Here is a 25,744-nt window from a genome sequence, read left to right as displayed (position 1 = left end):
TTTCTCCTTGAAGAAGCCCTAGGAAGAAAGCCCTGGAGGAGATAATAACAGTGTCTTTCACAATGGAAAGGTCAACCGACCTGTGTTTATTGAGTGACTCAGTGGGCCAGCCCTTTGCTCGGCTTTGTAGGAGATTACGAGACAGGCAAACCCATGGGGTACTCTTGGCAAGCAGGCTGGAATCAAAACGCATAAGAAAAATGAGAGAGCAGCCCGGAGCAGCATGTCATTGTGCAGAAACGTCCAGAAAAGTTTCAGAGGATGGGGCTGTGCTGGGGAGGCCCCGGCAGTGGGGCTGGGTGGGAACACCTGAAGAGGCAGAAAGGAGAAGGCTGGGTGCTGCCGATGTGGAGGTCAGAGTGTCACTGGGCCTCTCCAGGCCAGCTCAGCAGCCGTGTGTGTGTGTGTGTGTGTGTGTGTGTGTGTGTGTGTGTGTGTGTCCGTGTCCCTTTGCTCAGACCAGCAGTGAGTCCTGGACGGGGTCTTTCAATCACGTGGCTCTCCGGCCGCTCCTCTCTGATCACTGTCCTTCCTGCCAAGGCCTCTCTGAAATTTGACTAAGGTTGTGAGTGCATGTTTCAGCATTTCTGGATGCAATTTGGTATCATAGCAAAGAATTAAAGGATATTTTCTATCACTTAAAGTATGTTTCTCTCCCTCTTCCTCTGAGCACCTGACCCCACAATCATCGCTGGCTTTGAAATAATAGACCCATCATAATTATGAGAATTAGTCTGGAGGCTTCTGCCTTATTTGCTCAACTGAGGTTATTGAGGCTGTCTTCAGAGGTGGAAAGGGTGTCCGGGACCATCTCGGCAGAGATGGCAAATTCAGAGAGAGCTATGCCTGCTGGGTGGGGGCAGCCAGGTGGCGAGGCTGAGGGAGGGGCCTGGGGAGGAGGAAGCCCCCTCTGCCCAACCCAACAGCCGCTGCTCCCTGGGACCCTGGACCCAGCGTTGTGAAAGCACAGTTTCTCAGGAGAAGCTGGAAAGCAAGATGATGTGTGAAATGCCCCGAATTTGTAAATGTTAAAAACAAATTTAGCAATGAAAACCCTGTGTAATGAACATTTGAGATCTCCATTAGATGGCTACCCCGACATGCTACAGAAGTGGAAACAGAGGCCCAGGCCTGGAAAAGGACATGGGCTAGGTCATTAAGGGAATGGAAACTTGTGTCCCCTCTGCCTCCTTGGTCCATGTCCCGAGCCATAGTGTCCACAAACATCGGGCCAGGAACTTTCCATCGGTATGCTGCCCGCACTACCTGCTCCTTTCCAGAGGCTTCTGCTTGCCCTTGGCCAGGGATGGCTGGCAGCCTCTCTGTGGCCTTGAGCCTGTGTTGCAAAGCCTGCTTTAGTCAATGCTCTGAACTGGCTCTGTGACTGTGCCTTTCAGGTGGTGAGGCAGTGGCAACGTGGCAGCCCTGGGCAGCATGCAGGGAAGGCCAGGGCTCTTATGGAGGGTGGCTTCAATGTTCTTATAGGGTATTAAAGGAATAGAGTGAGAGTTAATGCAGAGCTCTTTCTTTGGCTTAATTTATTATAAAATATGTGGCTAAAATGTAGATCACACTGCTGTGTTGTATCTCCGTTTTGATTCCCAAAATTGCAATCATGATAGGTGGATTATAACCGTGCTTTAACATACAGATGAGGAAATGTATTCCTGTGCAACTTTCCCCTAAGGAGAAGTCAGAGGATAAGGGGCAGGAGTTTTGAATAACTTTGCAACATTTAGTTGTCTCTCTCGGTTATGGGATAGAAATTAGCATTGTAAGACTATATGTGTTGTGAATGCAGCACTGCTTTGAGTACTAGTGTGGAAGAGCTTCCAAAGGGAACGGAGAAAGCGATTTTCCTTATTAGAAAAAGTCACCACGATCTAATCTAGCAAAGTGGTGTCACCTTGTTAAATTGTTGTAGTTACTTAAAAATATGAAGTGCCAGGCACCTTGCTAGAGGCTGGGGATGCCACGGTAAACCAGACGGACCAAAGACTTGCTGGGGTAGTGGGCACAAGCAGTAAACATTGGGTGGTGCACAGCTAGAGGTGAGCTGGGGAGGGGGCAGAGGTGGAGGGATGGGGGGCGGTGAGCATGGCCAGAGGCTCGGGGGCTGCAGGCTGAGGGAAAGGAGCACGCAGTAAGCCTCACACAGATGGGAAGGCAGAGTAGTCCTCATTCTGGCGGTGCACGCAGAGCACCCGTGTGGTGGGATGCCCCCAAGGACATATGTCTGGGCAGACTCTTCCTCAGGGACCAGACATTCAGTAGAAGAACCAAGCAGAACAACATCCTGATGTGCTGCCCTGGGGCCTGGGCTCTGCTCTGTCCACCAGCACCGGTCCTCGGCCAGCACCCACTCAGCCTCTCCCTCGCACCCCGAGGTTCTGTTCGTCCAAATCATGCCCACCCGCTGCCCCCACCCCAGAATCTGGGCTGGGGCTCTTTAGAGCTGTCAGTTCTGCAGAGCAACACTCAGACTCCCCTTACCTCCCAGGAGAGCTGGCTGCAGCCTCTCCCCTCACAGCACAAGCCCTGGACTCAGTGTTACCAGGGAAGGTCAGTGGAGGAGAATGAAGGTCTTAAAAGAAGAAGGTGGCCTCCTGTGGTTACACTACATGGAATGACTGCCCAGCCTCCCCAGCACCATTCATTCATTCATTCATTCATGTATCCATCAGTCAGTCAGTCACCAGTGTTTACTGAGCACCTACTCTGTGCCAGGATGTTTTAGGGACATAAGATTGAGAAAAATAGACCCCATCCATCCCAGCTTTTACAGAGTAGACAAGCTACTGGGAGAGATAGAAATTAAGCAGGTATCACACACACATATGGTAAGTACAACCTCTGATACGTGTCACGAAGGTTACGTTCTGGGGTAATCGGGGCTGACCTGACATAGTCTGGAAGTCCGAGAATGTCTCCCAAGGAAACAGCATTGGAGCTGAACCCTCAAGAATGGTGGGATCAACCAGGCAAGTTGGAGGTGGTGTTTGGGGTTCGTGTTTCAGGGAGAGGGACCAGAATGTACTGAGATTCCGATGTCCATCAGGGAGAAAGTTCCAACCTCTCTCTTTCTGGAGGGCCAGAAGGGCTTCCTTGGGACTTTTAGATGTTCGGGGAATGCCCTGGACAGATGCAGAGCAGGCGGGGGTGGGAGCGCGTGGCCCCCTGAAGCATTGTCGAGGAAAGCTCTCAGCTCACATCACATCACAGTTCCAAGTCACTGCCCAGTGCCTGAAGGATGGCTCTAAAATTCTTTCTCGGTATTTGGGTCAGGGGATTTTCTGGTCAGAGGGCCTCTGGGGTGCAGGACTGAGGGGCCCAGTGACTGTATGTCTGGGCAGATGGGGTGCTCTGCAGAGATGTTTAGAGGCAGCCAGCCTGTCGCCCTTTAACGCCAGCCATCTCGTGGACGGAGCACAGGATGGAGAGGCCCGAGCTGCCCAAAATGGTGAATGCTCCTCTCTCTCCCTGTCATCCTGGTCTAACACCTTCCCCCAGGTCTTCCACCTCGCCCCCTAGTTACTCACCTCAAAGGGATGTTTGGAGTAAGTGTGTCTTGTCTAGGAGGTGCCTTGGGGACAGGTGCCAAATAAACTGTAACTTCGGGGTTAGAACACGTGGTGTGAGTGGAGCCTTGTTCGTGGGTTTCCCACCACAGAGGCTGGTGTCACTTTGCACACTGGAATTGATCTTCCCAGCATGGCAATGTTACTCCTACTTGGAATGTACTGGGGGAGGGGGCTGACCGTAGGCAGGGCTCCTATGATGATGCCATTATATGAGTCATCACCTCTGGTTTATCCTGGTCATCTGTGTGGTGAGTATTACGGACCTGGGTAGGTCAGGGGAACTGTCAGTTGGAAATCTATCAGATGCCCTTTCCTCATATTATCTCATTTGGTTTTCACAAGGGATTGCAAAGTAGCACCGTTATTTCCACTTTACTGACAGTGTTTGGAGTCTGGACAAGGTTAGGAGAAGCATTTACAAAGACATAGCTCAGAAGTGGCAGGGCCAGGCTGGAACCCAGAGCTGGCCATCTCGAAGCCAGTGACTTTCCTACTCTGCTGTGATACCAGTGCAGGATTTAAGGTATATTAAGACCTTGCAAACAACCTATCTTAGGAAACACTCAGATTCCTCTGTACTATTATCCAATTATTATCCAGTTATACAAATAATGGTGCTAAAGTTCATGAAGCTTTAGTGGTTTACTCAGGATCACAGAGTTTAAATTTTAACTCAGATCTTGGCATCAAACACATCTTGGTGTTTTGAGGTGACCCCTTCTGCTCAGCAGTCTTTGTGCATGGCTGGGGGCCGTGGGGACAATTTGCTCTGCTCCCACCACCCATCCCTCCACAAACAGGGCAGTTTATTCGTGCTCCCTCCTTCCCTGGGGGCTCCTTGGAGAGCACACTCATTTTGCTTGTTCCTGGTCAAGATTCCTTTGGACTAGTCTATGGGCTTTCTAGCACCTGGAAAGTTACCTTTTAGATACTTTTATCTGTGATCAAAGGAAGAACGAGGAGACTTGACCTTCCTGTTAGAAGCCGCTACCCAGGAGGCTCGTCCCCAGGGCTCAGCTCATTCATTCACGCATCATTCATTCGTGCATGTGTTGGTTGAGTGATGGTCGGATGCCTACTATGTGCCACATGTGGAGGAGGACTCGCAGGCTGGTCCTCTGCCAGTTGCTGGCTAGAAGGAGAAGAACAAAATCCAGACTCTTCACCTGGCCAGAGGAGCTAGTTGAGGGCCCGCTCAGGATGTGAACATGACCGGGAGCTATCTGAGGTTTATAACACAGCCTCATCTGTAGTTGAGAAAGGTCACTCCTGTGGTTATCAGAAAGCAAAATTTGTTTTTCTCTTTTTGACTTACTTCACGCTGTATGACAGTCTCTAGATCCATCCACCTCACTACAAATAACTCAATTTTGTTTCTTTTTATGGGACTTGAGGACACAGGGAGGGGGAAGGGTAAGCGGGGACGAAGTGAGAGAGTGGCATGGACATATATACACTACCAAATGTAAAATAGAGAGCTAGTGGGAAGCAGCCACATAGCACAGGGAGATCATCTAGGTGCTTTGTGACCACCTAGAGGGGTGGGATAGGGAGGGTGGGAGGGAGACGCAAGAGGGAGGAGATATGGGGATATATGTATATGTATGGCTGGTTCACTTTGTTATATAGCAGAAACTAACACACTATTGTAAAGCAATTATACTCCCATAAAGGTGTTAAAAAAAAAAAAGAAAAGAAAAAAGAAAACAAAGTTGCCGTCAAGCCAATCTCTACCGGTGGGGGGGGAAACAGCAAAATCTTCGCTGAACGTGTCACAGTTGTATTGGCTAAAGTTCACTGCCCTACCAGCAGCCTGGGGTGGCGTCAGCCTTGCCAGTACACAGACACTGGACTGCTGGATGGGGAGGGCCATTCCCCAGGGCATCGGCTCTAGCTTTGTTTTGCCAACAGGTACCAAGACAATGGTCAGTGGGGTAACCTCGGCTGTCTCCTTGGCTCCTTTCTCTGCTTTGTGGCCTGAGCCAAGTCCGAAGGTTTTGTCCTTTGGAGATCTACCAACAGGCAAAAGAGCTCCAGAAAAATCTTTGTGCTGTGATGAGCAGAGCTGGGTAGAATTTTTTTTTTTTTTTTTTTTGCTAATTTTTATATGTCAACTAGAGTATTTATTACTACAAGGTATTGAAAGTTTCGGCATTTATTCAAAAAAATTTTAATCTTGATCCATTGATAGTATCCATCTGATAAAGGTTCTCAAATTAAAAGGGCTGGATAAGTCAGTGCAGCTCCAAAATGGCAGTAACTTCAGAGCTGGCAACTGACACTTGTTTTCTGCCACTGTTTACTCTTCAATAAAAAATGCATATTTACCATAGCAACCTCCAGCTCACGTGGTGCCCTGTCTTACCCGCTACCCTCTGCAACAGAATAGCTTCTTAAAGAAACACACACATCCTAATATGCATGCTTTCAGATGCAAAAATGTGTTCTTTATAAGGAAGCCCTCTTTCCTGGGATTTAATGCTAATAAACACGTCATCTTTATAGAAAACATTTTGGTCCCATGTCTTAAATTTTAGGGTGTTCACTCTGGAAATCAAAATAGAATTACTCTTGGAAGGGCTTTTGATTATCTTGAGAGTTTGCTGATTATTTATTTTAATACAGTTCTAAAATATATATATATATATATATATATATTTGTGTTTATACATACATACATATATATATATATATATATATATATATATATATAATTTTTTTCCAAACTGCAGCCATTAGTATCGTTGAGAGGGAGCTTTTTTGGTGTAGATTCTAATGACCTGCCACTTCATCTGTGATTAAAGATTGTCATCTACACGAAGCTCAATTGCAGCCTGAATTGTTTTTCACTGTTAACTTGGGAGAATTGCCTGGGTTTTCAGAGCTTTGGAGAAACTTCTCCAACCCGGACTTTTCAGGAAGGGAGCATGCCTTCTCATTCTAGACCTTGTGCAGGTGTCAGGCCCCATCGCTTGGGGCTTGTGGAGTGGGGAGAGCATTAAAGCCACAAGCCTCTGCCCTCCCTCCCCAAGCCATCCTTGCTTGCAGGGGGTCCCCTTGGCAATATTCATGTTAAAAGCTACTATTAATTGGAGCATATCCTGCACCAGGCACCGTGCTAAATGAATTGTTATGACTATCCCCGTTTTGCAGATAAGGAAACTGAATGAACCTCAGAGAGGTTATATAATTTGCCCAGGATTACACTCCTAAGAATTGTTGGAACTCGGTTTTAACCTGAAGCCTTTGATTGCAAATCTGTTCCACTTAATCTGTGATTGGAACCTTTCTGTCAGACGTAAGCTGGAAGGACAAGTGGGAACGGAATAAGGGGCAGTGAGCGGTGCCTCCCTTCTCAGAGTGTTCTTGGGAGATGTCGCATGGCCTCAGTATCAGGAGAGTCTTTTGGTCCACTCTTCCCACTCTGGTTTGCACCTGTGCCTGACAGCCACATACTCCTGTGCTGCAGGTCTCCGTGGATGCTACAGCCCTGGGACGCCTGTGTGGCTGCGTGTGTGATGAGAGCTGTGGTCAGTGCCCCTCCCTCTGGGGCACCTCAGCAGGCTGGGGGTGGGGCGCATCTGAACCAGGCCTGGTGGATTTTTTAAATTCCTTTCAGCCACAGACAGACCAATCTGAAAAACAGGAACATATTGTGACTCTGTTATGCTTAGTGGCTTTGGGGGAAAATCCGATTGTGAAGTGAGGCAGGGCTCTCCATGGCGGAGTGGCATTGTGACCCGAACTCGGACAAGGAAAATTGCCCAGACCCCACGGCCCGGCCAGCCAATCTGACTGCAGTGTGTCCACGAGCCATTTCATAATTATCCATCGTGAATGCCTCCATGCTGCCTTAATAGATTATTTAAAATGGTGCCTGCGCCTCCCATGCAACCTCTAGTCAGCCCCGAACTGTACATACATACAAGCCGGGAGAGGTAATTGCTTATCATGTATCTTTTTGTTCCAGACACTTTTATAAAAGAGTATGTATTATGTATGGTGTGACCTTCAAATGTCAGGAATGTATTGTGCAATAAACTGTCAATATTTGTGGTTATAAGGTACTAGATGACTTTTACAATAATTGGAACGGCTATATTAAAAGCTTGGATCACTCAGCTGGTTAAAGAGAAAGACACAGGCCGGTGTTCATCAGGGACTTGCCTTCTGCCAACGATTAAATGAAAGATATTGCAAGGTGCTTAAGATGTCTTCTTTGTTTAAAAAAGAATATGGCAAAACACGTCTCCAGGGGGAAGCGTTATCTCCAAATCATCCCTTCTCCTTTCAGTGTGCACCACTCCCAAAAGAAAACTCAGCCCCACAAGTTGTGGCGACCGACTAAGTGCATCTTAAAATGATTGGTCCAGCTTGTTCTCAGTGTCATTTAAGTAAGAATTCCTGAAACATACCCGACAGTCAAAGAGAGCTCCCCCAATCTTCCCCCAGCCCCCTCCCCACCCATAAATGAGGGGGCTGTAAATTACCTTAAGAGGATCTTAAAAGCTATAGTTCTTTTAAGAAAATAAATTATGTAGAAATCTTTTGGGAATTTATGCTTTACTGAAAGTAGAGTCTTCTGTAGTCTATAGTTTTTTTTTTTTTTTTTTTAAAGAAAGGAACATGTAATTTAAATTACGAAGAAGGGAAAGCAAAACAAATATTTTGCAATAATTACAGTAGTAATTGGGGCATGGGTTACTTTTAAAGTATCTGTCTTGTTATACTTTTCTATTGATTAATGTTTCTTTATGCATATGGGAGGCTATTTCTTCCAACGCAATGACATCTTCCTTTTAAGCCAGGGAGTGGGCAGATGAAATAGTGGAAGGTTTCCTCAACAACACGCCCCCATCTTCTCAAAAGCTCACTTGTGACCTTGCTGATTAGAGTGTGTGTGTGGTTCCTTCCACCTGGATGGAGAGAGACCCGGGAGACACCCCGAGGCCACCTCCTTCAGGAAGCCTCCCCAGGCACCCCTGACCTCCTTCCCCACTGCTGTTATCACGCTCCAGCCCCTGATGGTCTGTGCTGAGAACTTTGGGGCATTTCTGGTATTTTGCTGGCATTTTGCTGGTACCCGGGGCCAGTTCCTCCCAGGCTACTCAAAACAGCTTCCTTCTTGTAGTCAGGAGCTGATCTTAGCCTCTGAATTTCAGTTTGCTTGCCTCCTCTGATTCTTTTATTTATTTTGAAAAAAGTATGTACAGTTTTTTAAAGTATGTACGGTATGGAGCACTCGCTATGAGCTGAGTGCCTACCATGTGCTGGGGGTATAACAGCAAACAGTAATTAATAGTCCCTGTTTGCGTGGAACTTGTGTCTGGGGGGAGACAGGTGGTAAGCAGACAAATACATAGGTCAGTTAGCATTTGCAGTAGGTGATAGACGGGTTGCTTGAAGGACCAACCAGAGAAAGAGCGCCCCTGGAACCTAGAGTCGGGGAGAATTCCTTCAGACAGTATGGTCAGAGACGCCTCTCCCAGAAAGGGCCTGTGGACTAAAGCCTGAGTGAGAGTCTCCGTGTGAATTCTGGGGGAAGAGAATTCCAGGTGGATGAGGCATCAGGAACAAAGCCCTAAGTTGTGTACCAGCCAGGAAGGCTTGAGGAAAACAGGAAGATGGAGGGCTGGAGTAGAGTCAGGAGTTGGGATGAGGTCAGAGCAGCAGCGAGGGCCACTTAGGTGGGGGTTGGAGACCATAGGTGCTGGGGGTTATTCTAAAGAGCAATGGAGCCAGTGGCCTTCCCTCCCCTGCACATAACCGGGCTTTTCCCAGGAGATGGCAGCCCCCTGGGCCGTCCCTCTCCAGACTCATCCTTCTGCCTGGTTCTTGTCACCCAGGCCAGTTCATAGGTAATGCTGCTCTGCCCTGGTTCACCTGAACAGTTTCTGGGATGGATCCCTGCCCACCAGGCCAGAGGGAAGAGAGGGGTGTGCAGAACCCAAAGAGACCCATCACACCAGATGTCTTGTCAAAGGTTGATTCTGTGAGTCCCAATTCCTGCCTGCTGAGTCCATGGTCACAGTTCCCAGACTGTGGACTATAAGTGCCTACCCACAGCTGGCCCTGAGGGCCTTGGGAGAGCTGGCAACCCAAGGATTACAGAGGATGTTGTCAAGGGCAGCATCACACAATGCCAAAGGGAAGAGACCCCATGGGTGGCCCAGTCACCAGTGGATGGGGTTGGGGGGACGGTGGTTCGGAACACTCCCCTGACAGTTAAGAAATGGCTCTGGGTTTGGTAAAACCAGAAACACATTTGGCCCGCGGTGCTTGATTTTGAAGCCCTTGTGTATTTTAAGGGAAATTTAATCCATATGTTTCTGATTCATTTTCACTTAACTCATCAAAATGTTGCTTTAGAGAAGCTTTTTGAGATCCTAGTATCTTATATTTTTTTCTCCAAATTTTAGCCTTTTAGTGATCTATTTCCCCAATTCCAGAAATCCTATCTTGCTAACAGCAAATGGAGCTCTACACAGTTTTGAGTTTGGGTCAGAGGTGAGGAAGGCGATGATGGAGGACATTCACCTCTGCTCCCTGAGATCTGTCACGAGCTCGGGCCTTGCCAGTGAGCCCAGCGTGGTCCCCGGTTCTAAGAACCCACAGGGAAGCTGGCTGTTGCCTTTTCACAAGTGGTCATCCTTTTCTAAAATAACTCTCTATTTAAACAAATACTTTTGCCAATCCATATTAATGCTTAACTATTTAACATGACTATATATGGCCATCATAAACCAGAGAACTTTGATGAAACAACAGAGACACCAAATTAACACTGACCCAAGGCATGACTGATGTGTTCCAAGAGTTAAGTACAATTGTTTACAGTAATGTTATAATTTTTATGCATACCATTAATTTAAAATCACTTCTAAAAATAAAGGGAACTCTTCATCAGGAACCTCTACCACAGTAATCATTGTTTTGAGTCTGTTTATTTTACAGTTTTTAAAATAAGGGAAAGTGTTAAGGTTTTAAGAGGAACTATACATTCCTCTGGATTTTTCCTCCAAGGTATTACTTTTCCTCCCCTGAAAAGATCTTAAAACACTGGTATATGTGGGCAAAGATATTAATAAAGATGTGATTTTTTGGTGTCATGGTCACACTTTAGACTCCACAAATTGTTTTTTCCTTCATTAATGAAGTGAGATCTGTGCTTTTGAGTTGCTCTTTGCGCAAGACAGACTTTTAGAATGAACTGCACGACTCATCTGGGAAAACGTGTTTACTGTTATAGTAGGAGTTCCATAGAAATTAAAATACCATGGCCTTTTATGTCATAAAGTAGTAAATGCTCAGGTATACAGACAGCTCCCTTACCCATCTGAGGTTGCTGGGAAAGCTCTCCATTCCCTGCATGGGCTTATCGTCATCATCATCATCACCAACGTCATCATCACAATTTTCTTTTAATAAAAATCTTTCCTAAATGTACTTTTGGGCATGTGAAGGGTAAAGCTGCTCGGCAGGATGAGGTGAGCACTGAGAGTACGTGCACAATTTTAAAAGAAACCTCTCTTTACTTTTTCTCTTTGGTCCCACTCTGCCTCTTTTGGTCTCTCTGAATCTTGTTCTCTGTCTCATTCTGTGAATTAATAAGACTACCTAGAGGATTGGGTATAAACCCAGAAGACCTCACCAGTAGAAGGTTCACACTTCTTAGTTCCTGAGTCCTCCCACTGTGACAGCTCTCCAAATCTCCATGACTTAACAGAACCAAGATTTTTTTCTCATTCATGCGCAGTCTGGCTTCGGTCAGCCCCCTCCATCTGGTGACGCAGCCATCGAGGCATCCTCTGTTTTGCGATTCTGCCCCCTCGACCTTTGTGTTGCAAGGGCAGGGTGGCCAGGGAGGAGAGGGAGACAGTAGGGGCACACTCTCTCTCCTCTGCATCGCTTCCAGCCATTGGCTGGACTAGTCAGTGGTCTCAACTTAGTGCAAAGGCAGTTGGGAAAAGTAGGCTCTCGTGGAATACATAGGAGCACGTACTATCCCTTTCATGGTCGTTTCCTCCCATATCTCTAAGAGCCATCCCTGTTGCTTATTTGGCTTAGATTGGGCTAGGGTGGGTGAAGGAAAGGCCACAAAGAGGGTGAAGACAGCCTGCAGTGGGCTTGGGGCTCTTCCAGCATCGCAGGATTACAGGGAGCCGAGGGGAAGGGCCAGTAAGTCCAGCTGGGGTGGGGTGAAAGGATTTGCCTGAGGACAGCCAGGCCCCGGGGACCCAGAAGCAAAAGATTCTGACTCCTGAGGCAGCCTTCTTTGCAAACAAGACTATTTTAAAGAGGTACCGAGGAAGCTCAGTGTTTAAAGATAAACTGGGGGAAAATCTACCCTTAAAATACAAAATTATTTCATAAACCAAGTATTTAAATTCCAAACCAATATGTGAGTAAGGTTAGACATATAATGAGGCACCCATAGATTCAAATCATATTTGTGTACAAGGTAGCCAGTCTCAGGGATGGATTCAGACAGCTGCTGATGGTATTGTGTGTGTGTCTAGGCGTTAACTTTTGAGAAGCTAGTTGTCTTTCTTTCTAAGCATCGATTCTTTGTCTATCCAGGACTCTGCCAGTTTGTGGCGGTTGATGATCCATGACCTTTTTTTTTTTTTTTTTCTTGTGATACGTGGGCCTCTCACTGTTGTGGCCTCTCCCGTTGCGGAGCACAGGCTCCGGACGCGCAGGCGCAGCGGCCATGGCTCACAGGCCCAGCCGCTCCGCGGCATGTGGGATCTTCCCGGACCGGGGCACGAACCCGCGTCCCCTGCATCGGCAGGCGGACTCTCAACCACTGCGCCACCAGGGAAGCCCTCCAGGACCAATTTTAGTCCCCCAGCCCCTCCTTCAGCCCACAGCTATAGAAACTCCCTCCTACCCTCCCTCTGTGAATTCTCAGGGAAGGTAATGAACCTTAATGTCACCTTGGCCTAGGCCAACCTTGCTATACACTCAGAGGCTTAGAAGCAGCAAATGGAAATGTAGGAGGCATGATCTCTGACCTTGAGATGACAAAATTAGGAAGGTCAGTTGTCTGATGTCCCCCACCCCCAAATAATATATCTTTTTTTAATTGAAGTATAGTTGAAGTACAATATTATATGTTATATCTATTATATATAAAGTGTACAGTATAGTGATTCACAATTTTTAAAGGTTATGCTCCATTTATAGCGATTATAAAATATTGGCTCTATTCCCCGTGTTATACAATATATCCTTGTAGCTTATTTTATACCTAATAGTTTATACCTCTTAGTTCCCTACCCCTATATTGCCCTTCCCTCTTCCCCTCCCCACTGGTAACCACTGATTTGTTCTTTATATCTGTGAGTCTGTTTCTTTTTCTTTTATAATCAGTAGTTTGTTGTATTTTTTAGATTCCTCATGTAAGTGATAACATACAGTATTTGTCTTTCTCTGTCTGACTTATTTCACTTAGCATAATACCCTCCAGGTCCATCCATGTTTTTGCAAATGGCAAAATTTCATTCTTTTTTTATGGCCGAGTAGTATTCCATTATATATATACATGTGTGTGTGTGTCACATCTTCTTTATCCATTCATCTGTTGATGGACACTTAGATTGCTTCCATATCTTGGCAATTGTAAACAATGCTGCTATGAACATTGGGGTGCATGTATCTTTTCCAATTAGTGTTTTTGTTTCTTTTGGATATATACCCAGGAATGCAATTGCTGGGTCATAACAGTAGTTCTATTTTTAGTTTTTTGAGAAACCTCCTAAATTCTTGAAACAAAACCTGAAATGATTGGATCCATGTCCTCTTTTTTATCTAACCACTCTCAGCTTGTAGGAACAGGAGAAAGCTTGCAGAGTTTTTGATACCTACTACAATTCACCTGTTCTAGGCTGAAACTTGGGAAGGGTTGCATGTATAGTCTATGTTCCTCTGGAATATTATTTGCTACCGCCATATATAAGACATCCATTCCTGAAGAATAGATCCCATATTATTTAGTGGGGTCAAGAAAAGAAACAGGGGTCCCAGGAGTTATTTCTCATCCCTTTCCCCATCCTATGAGAGCCAGAGCACACCCAGGCTGAGGCTGTGTTGCCTGTAGCCAGATGCCCCAACTCTCAGGGACACCCCAGCCTCTAGGAGCTGGCAGCGCTCCTTTCACAGAGAAGCAGGAGGAACAGCCAGTGGGTCTGAGGCCGACCTCTGTTCACACGCCCACCTTCAGCGTCCTCAACACATTTAGAGAAAGTGTCTGATCAGAGGGAAGAGATACTGCAGATTTTAGGAAAAGGAAAATTTTTTTAAAAGCTCATACCAATCCAAAATTGGCCTGACAAAGGACCACAGGTGTCATTTTTATAATGCCTCTTCCTTTCTGTCGTGTGTTTCCTGGAAGGGCTGGGGGAGGGCTGGTCTGTCCATAAGCAGGACCCGTGGTTCTTCCCCGGCCAGCTGTGTGTGGCCACAGGCAGAGCCTCGGGACTCCATCTGGGGATCCTTGCAGAAGGACAGCTGCTAGTGCTTTTACACTCTGGGCGGGTAGAGAAGGAATCAGAGAGCAGCCTCGTCTTCCCCTCTGAGTGAGCCCCTTGAGTTCTCAGCGGGGCTGGGCTCGGTTTAGCGCACCTTGTTCCTCGATACCCATCCAGGTGTAGGCAGGGACCCACACACAGGCCCTGTGAGTGTGCGCCTCAGCGGGCCTTCCTCTGCCATCACTGACTGACTGTACTTGGCTTTCAGCCTCTCCGGGCACTTCCTGGGACCACCCACAATTCCCCTTCATCGTTGCTCAAGTTTGTTTTTCTAGTTGGATTAGCCTAAGAGTAAACGCCATAGGCCTTCTGGCCCTCCAAAAAAACAAAACAAAACAAAACAAAACCAGAAAAAACATTCTGTGTAAAGTGAAAATTAGACTCTTAAATCTGCAAAGAAAGCTGTTTATCTTACAAATTCATTCTTTTTATTGGGCCACACATATCCAAGATAGAAAGATAAAAGGAAAACAGATACAGGCCGTTGCTTAGAGTGACATATAGTGAGACACAGCTCATCCTCACCTTCTGTAAAGCCGGCGGGAGCGCAGGGCAGTGGCCTTATCTCTCTATTTATCTATATCGTGCCCTGGGCCGGGGCTCACCAAAAGCTGCAGTGGAAGTATGTTCCCCACGCTCTCTATTCTCTTCTGTTGGACAGCCCTGCCTTGGACTGCTCCCCAGGGGCTCCGATGGAGGAGGATCTGGGGAAGGTGCTCAGCTGCAGACCGTGGGACACGAGGACGGGCAGGGATGCAACATCAAAAGCCCACACCTGCCTACTCCTGTCCTGAAGTCAACACTTAGTTCTGCTCATCATTCAAATGGACAGCTCATGGCCTCCTAACTTAAATAGGGCGTCTTAACCCTGTTGCGGGGAGCACTTGGGCAGGATTTTAATCAGGCTCGTTGTTATTTTAAGCTGACCTCATGATCCCACAAAAGGAATGAGCAATGCTGGGAGGGCAAATGCAACAGGTTTGGGGTTGGTGTGGCTTGGGGGTGGTGGAGGGAGATGGGTAAGAGATGGCCTCTCAGCTGTTTATAACTAGGATGCGGTTGACTTGGAATTGGCATCTGGCATCTGGCCATTGTTCTCCTGGGCTCTCGACAAACTGGCTCTTTAAGACAGAGGTGGTGGCAGCCCTGGTGGACTTGACCTGCGGACAGGGACTTCCTGCTAGGACTGCATGTGGGACATTTGTTTGCCGTGACCTGGCAACACTCTCTCGCGCCTATTTTCCCTTATCAGCAGCCCAGTAGCCATCTTTGGTAGTCTCTCCACAGTCATGTGGACAACCACAAAGCTAGTGCTAGGTCGAGTGAGTTCTAGATGTGGATGAACTGAGTCCCCCTCCCTGTGTAAAATTACGAGGAAAAAAAAAAGCTGGGCAGTTAGACCTTTCGAACAGCTCTTCCAAGGATGGTTAGAAGAGCTGTGGAGAATAGGATTAAAAGTGAGCCTTCAAGGAAAATTTCTAGGATGATGATGCCATCGTGCACAGTCCAAATTCAGAGAGGACACTCGAAGCCAAAGGGTTTCCACAGTTGCACCGAGCAAACATCCAAATAAGAATTAAGTGCGACTGCCTTCATCTTGTTCATGGCCTGTAAGTCTGTCCCTTTTGGCTGTGAGCAGAGAACACCAGGAATGGATGTTGAAGAATAAAAGCAATTTGCATTTTCCATTGCTTGGAAGGTACAAATCTTGTTTTTTTTTGCTCTCTGCAGAACTCACAGGTCTGCTTATTATCCCAGAAGGTCCCCTTGTTCTCATGGTGAAATCTACCAGGAGACCTAGAGGGTGGGCCGGAAGCTGCGGCCAGGACCCTGACAGCCTCAGGAGCTTGGGTTATGTGCCAGGAAGCAGCCTCCAGCCCTGCGGGGAGGCCAGAGGAGAAGGCTTGCTTGCCTCCCCTTCTCGAGATGCAGAGTCCCAGCTCCTGCCCTGCTCCCCTGATGTCGCCTCTTTGACAACGTGATGTCAGGCCTCGGGTGTTGCAGTAACATATCCTCCAGCCACTAGATATTTTCACAGTTCTATTTACTATTATGTCCCATCATTTCTGTGCAGAAGGCAGCCGTATGTAAATTTTATTCCATTTTCTAATGGTTTGGGTTACATAACAAATAACAGCAGGAAGGAACATTTGTATTGATACTTTACAGAGGAAGTTCTCAGGTCACTGCACAAAGATTTAACTGCAGTGCTCTAAGTTTATGGGAGTTCTGCAGCTGAGTTTCTGCACATGACTTTGAATATGTCACTATATGTTTATCATGGGCTAATTGTGGAACCACATTTCCATACTTTTTCTTCTCCCTTTCATGAGATTACACCAGCCAGCGATGGAGGCAAGACTCTACAAGGAAGAAATGATCAGTTTGGGATAATTTTCTTTCCTGTCCCAAAATAGCTGTACGTCTGCATGTCTTGGGGACTCAGCCGAGACACATTTTTTTTCATTTGTTGCCTGATATAATGCAAATGTGATTTTGATCCTATAGCAAACTCTCCAGCTAGTCCATATTATAAATTAATCAGACTCAACAACCACCAACATTTTTAAACTTTTGAAAAAAAATGTTTAATAGGAGCTAAGCAAAAGAAGAAATCAAACCAGCTGCTGACACAGCTGTTTCTTTTCTTGTTTAATTCAGTTCAATATAAAGGTACCATATGCTGCTTAAAATCATGATAGGAAAGATGAAATAATTTAAGAGAATAACAAGAATACGTGAATTGTCAGCATTCTGTCAGATTTAAAGAATAAAATAGACAGGTGTAGTATTGACATGTTTAGCCTTGTGTGGTGTTGGCAGTTTTGGTGCGAACAACTTCTGACATGTGCTGAAGTGATGTGAGAATATTTCTGCTCCATTGCAGACATTGGAGAGGAGGCTGGGAGATCTGCCGGCGTCCAGCAGCCCGCACTGCTTCGAGACAGGAGCCTGGGCTCGGCCATGAAGGACTGCCCGTACTGTGGGAAAACCTTCCGGACATCCCATCACCTAAAGGTCCACCTGAGGATACACACAGGTGAGGGATCCAGGTGCACAGCTCGAAGGAGGAGGTCCAGGGCTGCCATGTTCCTGTCCTAGGTCCACCCTCTGTGGGTCTATCCGTGCACCATTGTGTGGGTCTGAACCGACCCTAATGACCCAGTTCTTTACTCCATACTCACCCCCCTGAATGACACATGGACATGTGGACATGGATCTCCCATGGTCCATGCCTGGGATGATGATGCTTTGTCCGAGGCCCTGTGACATTTTGCTGATGGCATCCTTCTGCTGCACTGAAGTAGCACCTCCCACATCCTCACATGGACCAGGGGTCTTTCAGGTGCAGATGATGAGAACCCAGCTCAAACTCTAAATATACAAGGGCACGTAGGAGGTCTTTGAAGGCAGGCTGGCTTCTAGCCCAGCTGGGGTTACGTGCCCACACCTGGGACTGGATAGATGGAGAGGAGGGTGGGCGGCTCTCCACTGGGTCTCCTCAAAAGAAAACTCGAGACGCTCTTAACCAAGCCACTGGACCACTGTGGTCATTTCCCCTGTTACGGCGTTGTCCGAGCCCCTCAAGGTGAGGGCTTCTCTTGGTCTCTCTGTCTTGTCTCTCGGTCATGGTTCTTGTGAGCTTTTCTGCTAGTTGTTTGCACATTGCCAATACAAAAAAAAATTCTCTCTGACATATGGACACCTCCATTTTCTTTGATTTTTCTCCTGACACTTTATCTATTGGAGTGTGAGCTGCTTCAGAGGATAGACAAATATGCCATCTATCTTCAAAAATAATTGTGGTCTGTTTCCCAAGGAATCAATAAAGCTTAGGGTCGTGAAGGATATTTAGTGTGTACGGGCCTCATGTGCAGCATGTGGTTAAAGACAAGGAGCCCTCACCTGGACCCTCACCTGTGCCTGCAAATCCCCCTGACACCCAGAGGAGCCCTGAGGACAGGTGGCAGTGGGATGGGCTGCTGTCTTTATTCTCAGCCTGGGTGCAGTTGGGCATCACCACTGTCCCTCCCTGTCCTGGAGCACTTCTCTCATGGGGTCACCCCAGGGCAAAGAGGGGTCTCCTAAAATTACATGCCAAGCTTGCTCCTCCCCAGGGTCCATGGGACCTGACCCACCTTGCCCATCTTCACCCTTATCACCACCGTGTGACCCCATTGCCCTCTTCCTGTTCCTCCAACGCGGAGTGCTTGCTTCTGCCGCAGGACCTCTGCACCTACTGCCCCCTCCACCTGGAATGTTCTTCCTCCAGGTGGTCACTGGGGGCTTAGCGTCATGGGACCTCTTCAGAGAGATTGCGTGACTACCCTGCCTGAAATATCCCTCATGCCCCCGCTTTATTTTCTCCATAGACTTAACACTTTCTGAAATTACCTTGTTCAGTTCAGTTGTTCATTTCCTTCTGTGTTGTCTGTCTTCCACCAAGTAGAATGTGAAGGTGTAATATTATCCATCTATTTAATTGCTGTAGAACCCCGGGGCCTACAAGAGCACCTTGCAGTGAACTGCAGCTTACAGGGGGCATGGTACATTTATTTGAGAGGTTGAATGACAGAACAAATAAGTGAGTGACCCTACTCCTGCAATGCCTGCCCTGTGACGGGTAGCACAGAGGGGACAAGTGCAGTGGCGAACGTGGACCCTTCCCTAGGGAACCTGTGGTCCTTTGGGAAAGGCACCCTGCACACGTGAGCTGGTCAGAAGCCACAGCGTGGCAGCCAGGCTGCAGGTGCTAGATTCCTGGTTATGGATGGAAGACCTTTCCGCAGGAGCTTCATGAGGAGTCCCTTAGTTCCTGCCTCAGGGCCTTTGCACTTCTCTGTAAGATAGGTCACCAGCTTGCACCCTCACCTTCAGAGTTTGGCACCAATGTCCCCTTCTCAGTAAGCTCTTCCCAGTGATGGGGCTCAAGGAGAGGCAGCTCAGCTTTCTCAGATCATGGTAATTTCCACTTTCCTCCCCAGGTTGGAGCCGGGTCCCCTAGTGTTGTGGTGGTTGGGAGGGACCCACAGACCATCAGGACATGGGAGACAGTCCACCAGGGCACCCACGGTCTCACTGCCTACAGGAGTGTGGAGACCTGGCCAGGCGGGTGCTGTGATACTTCCCTTTCACGTGATGTGGATACAGGCTCCTGGGCCAGGTTTCCCAGGTGCATGATGGCTCACAACAGGTGAGGCCGGCCCTGCCGGGGAGTGTGGGTCTGGAAGGAAAGGGGCAGTGCCTCCCAACCAGGAACTCTGCTGCCCCTGGGGGCCCCCACCCCCATCAGCTTGCCTGTGGTTCGAGTGGAAACGCCACAGAATATTCTTGGTAAATCAGGACTGAAGCTGGCAGAAAGAAGTCTTGCTGAACCTGGGTAGAAACAAATGGATACTGTTTTTAGAAGTTTTAAAGCTTGAGAAACATTATGTTTTTCCAAACTTCTGCTTCTTTTGTGTCACAAACTTCTGAGGTTTGTGATCAATAGTCTTTGGAGACACAGAGAGAAGCAAGACAGGGCCACGGACAGAGGCATTCCAGAAACTTCCCAGAATAAGGGTAAAAATGAAAGAAGCCATGGAAACATCACACCACCAGCCCTCCTCGGAAACAGAATTTGCAGTGTTTAAAAGGCAGAATGGTAACCAGATAAAGATCAATTTCCTTTTATCAAAGAACAAAGAAGTTGGAAAATGCTTACGCTTGCGCTTCTGAACAGAACAGAAAGTGTTACACGTTATAAATCACCAAAGTAAAACATCCATTATGACAATATAAAAGTGTAGATTATGTGTAATTAAAAATCAAAATCAAGTGGTTTGTTAATGAATGAGTTAATAGGGGCCCCAGTTGTGGAGATGTCCTGTACTGCCTTCCCCTTTCTCTTTGCGGTTTTGTATTTCCCGGTGACATGGCCAGAGGACAGCAGTCTCCAAAATAGAAGAGTTGTTTTCCAAGATGCCATCTTTTGAAGTTTTTCTATAAGGGACCCATACGAGCACATTAAAAATCCAATGTGTAATAAATATATTTTAATTGGTCAGGATATGAGGTGGAACATTCTCTGTGTCTTTCTGTCCTACTCCATCTCTATGGGAAGTTTTGATCGTATGGCATCAACTCTGATAAAAACACTTTCCATTATTAACTCCACTACATTAACTCAGTTACTGCTCTTCTTCTCCCAACACCTGTTTATTAGAGAGGTTCTGAGCAGATGCACCAGTCAGGTTGTTTTGAACACCTGTGGGCTGGGCAGAGCCTGCAGGTAGCAAGAACGTTTCTGTTGTCCCCCAAGCTCCAGCCAGGTCCATGCGTGATGGAGGGGAGGCACCCAGAGTACCCTCACATCCTAGGGGCTGCCCCTCTCCGGCTCCTGCAGGACAGACGTTGATTGCTGCCCACACAGGGAAGGCTGAACTTCTCTCCTATTTGAAAGTTGGGCTGATTAGGACCCAATCACTGGACGTGTGCGATTTGTCTTCTAGAGTACGCTGCCGGTGATTGGAATTCAGAGCCAGTCAGTAAGGAGACTTTGTCAGTTAGGGTTCTCCAGGGAAACAGTGTGTGTGTGTGTGCATGTGTGTGTGTACACATCTATGTACATGTACATATATACATATCTATATACATATACATACATATCTATATACATATATACACATCTCTATACAAATATATACACATCTCTATACAAATATATACACATCTATATACAGCTATACACATCTATATACAAATATATACACATCCCTATACAAATATATACACATCTCTATATAAATATATACACATCTATATACATATACATATGTAGATACATCAATATACATACATACATCTATAAATATACATATATATGCAAATATATATCTCTATATACACATCTGTGTACATATATACACGTCAATATATATATACATATATAGAGAGAGACAGAGAGAAAGAGAGAGGTCTTTATTATAAGGAATTGGCTCACTTGATTATGGAGGGTGAGAAGTCCCATGATCTGCAGCTGGTCAGCTGGAGGCCCCAGAGAGTGGATGGTATAAGTTCCAGTCTGAGTCCAAAGGCCTGGGAAGCAGGAAGGCTGATGGTATAAGTCCCAGTCTGAGATGGAGTCCCAGCTCAAAGAGAGAGCTCCCTTACTCAGATTTGTTCTATTCAAGCCTTCCACGGATTGGATGAGGCCCACCCAACACTGGGGAGGGCAATCTGCTTTCTCAGTCTACTATTCAAATGTTACTCTCATCCAGAAACACCCTCACAGACACATCCAGAATAGTGTTTGACCAGATATCTGGGCAACCCTTGGCCCTGTCAAGCTGATGCATAAAATTAACCATCTCAGAGATGCATCAGCAGACACTTAGTCATACCATGCAACAGGAGGCAGGGAGGCCCCCAGGTTGCCCCTGACCGAGGCCAGCCAGTCATTTCTTTATTGGCTGCCTGCAAATGTACTCCATCCGTTCCCTCACTACCCCCTCCTCCAGGTACTACCTTGGGGATACTCTGAAGGGTCCAGTGTGTCTGTTTTGTGCAGGAGGTAGGCAGGCGCTGATCAGTTCCTGAAAGGCTGGAGGGGTGTGCATTCCCCACAAGCCCCAGGAGGGTGTAACACCCCATGTGATGACCCACCTGTGTGTCAGGTTTCCCAGGGGGTGCCTGTTGTCTCAGGAAGGCCATTTTAGAGAAATATAATAAGCAACCTCACTCATGAAAACTTGGAGGCACTAAAGTTCAGAGACTAATTAAAAATAAATCTCATTAGCTTTTTCCCCTCTCAAACTATGCTAGCGGTTTATTAATCTGGTTTTGATTTGCTGCATGTGTTGGTCTGGCCCTGAGTTGGGCATCTCTTTATGGACTAGATTTGTACAGGGAAGCCAGCCGTGGTTCTCCAGCGGTCTCAGGGTGGGCTGAGGGGCATGCCCAGCACTGCCCACCCTTCTGGGTGCTGCCTCAGTGATATAGCGGCTGAGCGCTGCCCAGGTGGGATGCACGGGGTGCCCTCCTTGGCTCTCACCTGCATTCTTGGCACCAGACCCTGCATTCTTGGCTCCTCTGTCCTGATGGAGCCAAAGGGGACTGTGGAGGTGAGAAGGCTTCTCTCCTGCAGCCCCTCCAAAGGGTTGTGTGCCCTCCCTGTGGGGAAGGCACAGCCTGGGAGTTTTCTTGCCTCATGACTGAAGCTGTCTACACAGCATGACGGCAACTGGCTGCCCACAGAAGAATTCAGCCAACGAGGATAGTATAACGACAACAATGACAGTAACTGTAGTCACCACTCTCTGTGCACTCACGTGTGCAAGCACCGCTTGCTGCTTGTGGATTATTATTATTCGCCCCTTAATCCTCACAGTACTTTGGAGACCAGGTTCCAAATCGCCCCTTATCCCGCCCCGTCCCCTTTGCAAGGGGAGGGAACTGAGCCTCAGAGATGTGAAGCTACCCACCCAGAGTTGCCCAGCATTGATTACAGGTCATAATCCAGATCTGCCTAATTTAGAATTCCATTCTATTAACCACTGCATTGTATTGCTATTTTTACTTTTCTGGGTGAATTTTTGGCTCGTTTTAGGGAATTAATGCGACATTTCTTTGACAGTGTGTGTCCACACCATAACCAGCTGGAGGAAAGGAAGTGACTTGTACCCACAAGGTGTGTGGACGCAGCCTCCCAGCGATTTAAAAGGGAAGTACTGTGCACCCTGGCTCCTCCTTGCTCCCTAACTCAGACTGGCCTGAGGCCTCCTTGACCCGCTTGCCTCCATTTCCCACCAGCCCAATGAGCTTAGGGAGGCGGTGGGGCAAGGAAACGGCTACTGTGGCTGATGGAGGCCCCCTGACCCCTGGCATGGAAAGTGGGGTGGAATTAGATGCTGGCATAGTGGAGATGATAAACTCCTGATGCCTTTTTGGAAACTGCCTTTCAACCAAGCAGCGACTGGTCTGTGGATGTGGGTGGAAATGAAAGTTCGGCCCGCCTAAGCTAGGTACCCTAAGCCTGATACACACACAGCTTACCTTTGATGCGTTTGCGTCTCCTCTTCTGGTGAGGTAACCAGGCTGTTTCAACATTTATAAAAGCACATTGAATAAATGTTCAGAAAAGGATTGGTTAAAATGGGCGCTCTTCCCATTTCCTCTTCTAAAAGGAGAGCATTGAGTTATTCTTAGTGGGGGACAGTTACCTGCGTAATGATGAGAAAACAAAAAGACCCATTTGCCCGAAAGGAGACGATCCCTTTTTTCTTTTTGTTTTGAATTAAAATTCTGTCGTTTTTCTAAGATGAACTAAAAGCCCATTTCCTTCTTCCACAGTCCCCCATCCTTGCTTTTCCTGCCTTAATGACATCCCAAACTTTTGTTGAAAATAATTGATTGAATTTAAATTTCCTTAAAAGTTTAAGAGGTAACGTTACAGTATAAATTTCCTACCAAACACTAAGTAGGGAAATATCCATTAGTGAAATTAACTACAGTTTCTAGGTAGCTAACAATGTACCGTATACAGTAGGGCATGGCTAATGAACACTGCAGTGGGCGATATTTCATTATACAAATTAATGCTCACATTTTAATGGGAAAGTCACATAATGAATCTCGGCTTCAGTGACAGCAATTAGAGACACAGATTGTCCCCTTCTGGACAAGGCACTGTTTAGCAATAAGCAGCTGTGTGAAAAGTCTTCAGGTTTACAACATATATATGCTTTGGGGGAATTAGTGTACAATTTATATTAATGTACTGAAGCTTCTCTGCAGAGGCACCACCGTATTTATCTCTCCTGGTATTAACTAAGTAAAGACATGTAGAAAGACTAAATAAATGTCAAATAGAGGATGCAAATACGGGAAAATATTAGGTTACCCAACTTAAAAGTGAAAACACTTTTGGGGTTTTAACACACACACACACGAGAAAGTTAGAAACATGGAGCCCTTCTTAAAAGCTTGATAAAGGAATTTCCAACGAGAATAAAATGAATCCCCCTGTTATTTTTGGAGAAGCACTATAGGGAACTTGCTCTGAATAGTTCCAGAATAACTCCCCAGAACAGTGAGGTTTCCTTGAATATCAAGTGCAAAGTGAGGCTCAGAATGATGAAAGACATGACCGTGTAAAAATAGGTACAATGAACTAATTAAACCACTTGGTCATATAGTTCTTAAAATTTATGATACAACGACTTGGAGAAGTTATCAATGATATTCCAGAATTGAATATACATCTTATGCCATGTGTCAGTGGGTAGCTGGTTTAATGTAAGATGGTTCCAATAATTTCATTAGACCATGGAGTGATGAACTGATGATTTTTTAAATTGATTACGCCTTTTCTAGCAAAACTCCCTTTTCTAGAAATGCATTGTTTGGGCCCACTTCTTATTCCTTTAGAATATTGTGAGAAGTTTCCCCACAGAAACCTACTGTTGTGGTTCCCTGCTTCCTTTGGTAGGTGAATGGCTCAACACTGGTCATCCTTTTCCCAGACACAAGTTTCATAGACCAGACCTGGTCTGCAGAATAGGGTCTTTGGCCCTCTCTGTGTTTGAAAAAGTTTTTAAGTACGTGCCAATATTTTAAAACTGGGATATTGCATGTAGAAATCTGGAAGCAAGGCTTTCCTTAGATCGAGGTCCTTGTGTCCACTGCTGGCGGCATTGGGTGGCGGTGGCCCTCCAGGAGAGGTGGGTGGCCCCCACCCCGCTGTTTCGCACACTCGTCGTCTGCTCAGCTCTGAAAGCATCTGAGAGTATGGCTCCTGCAACAGGCAGATGCAAAGACATTGAATGCGAACATCGTGGAGGTGACCAGAGGGCTCATGTCACCCTGCAAAGCCTTGGGCAGTCTGTCCGATTCCCCCCAGTAGATTTGGACTCACTTATGGGTCTGAGGACAGAGCCGCTGGCAGGGTCTGAGGTTGTCTGGGCCACGAGGCTGCACAGAACGTCTTTCCGAGTCTCAGGCAGAGCCCTGCCCGGGCGGGAGCGGGCTGGGTGGGATGACGCTGACAAGAAGCAGCTCTTAGCACAGGACTCGGCGTTTGTCAGTCGACGACACCGAAGAGCAGACCTTGACCATACCTCAGAGCCCGCTGAATGTGCTGACAGGTTTTTCCCACCCAGTCCAGGCCACTGTTGTGAGACATTTGCCTCCTGAGTGCTCTGAAATGTGCCCTCCAGGGAGGTTGCTTGGGAAACAGCTGGACTGTTTCCAGTGAAACGAGACCCTTGGGTGGCCAGGCTTCCCCAGGGGGATGTGCTCACCCCTGGGTCTGCCCACCAGAAACGCACCCCAGCCGGGGCTAGTGGTGGTCTCCAAAGCATTTCCTTGTACCTGATGAAGCCCAGGAAAGGCTTTAAGGCAGAGGACGATAGTGGTTATCCAAATCATTTAGGGGTTATAAAGAAAATAAAATCAGGTTTTTGTTCATTTTTAAAACGAAACATCCAAAGCGGGTGGGTTTATCCCACGCAGCTCACTCTGGAGCATTTATCTGGAGAATTGGGTGGTAGGGGGCAGTCACCCAAATAAAGCCTCTCAGGAACTTGGAGGTGGAACCACATGGAGAAACCACTGCGAGGGCTGTTCCAGGGTGTGTGCACGGGCGGTGCATGG

General features: G+C 47.0%; 1 protein-coding gene across 1 annotated transcript in view; it reads left to right on the top strand.

Moving 5' to 3' along the window:
• The window catches only part of ZNF536 (zinc finger protein 536), a 229,642-nt gene that overhangs the window by 56,843 nt on the left and 147,055 nt on the right, over positions 1 to 25,744 (top strand). The window contains exon 2 of the mRNA XM_065899559.1: positions 17,001 to 17,153. Within this exon, the coding sequence (XP_065755631.1) occupies positions 17,001 to 17,153 (153 nt within the window). The remainder of the gene's footprint in view (positions 1 to 17,000; positions 17,154 to 25,744) is intronic.

This window comes from Phocoena phocoena, chromosome 20, assembly GCF_963924675.1.
Source record: "Phocoena phocoena chromosome 20, mPhoPho1.1, whole genome shotgun sequence".
Classification (NCBI taxonomy): Eukaryota; Metazoa; Chordata; class Mammalia; order Artiodactyla; family Phocoenidae; genus Phocoena; species Phocoena phocoena.
The sequence above is the reverse complement of the archived record's forward strand: the minus strand, read 5'-3'. Positions and strand labels throughout refer to the sequence as shown.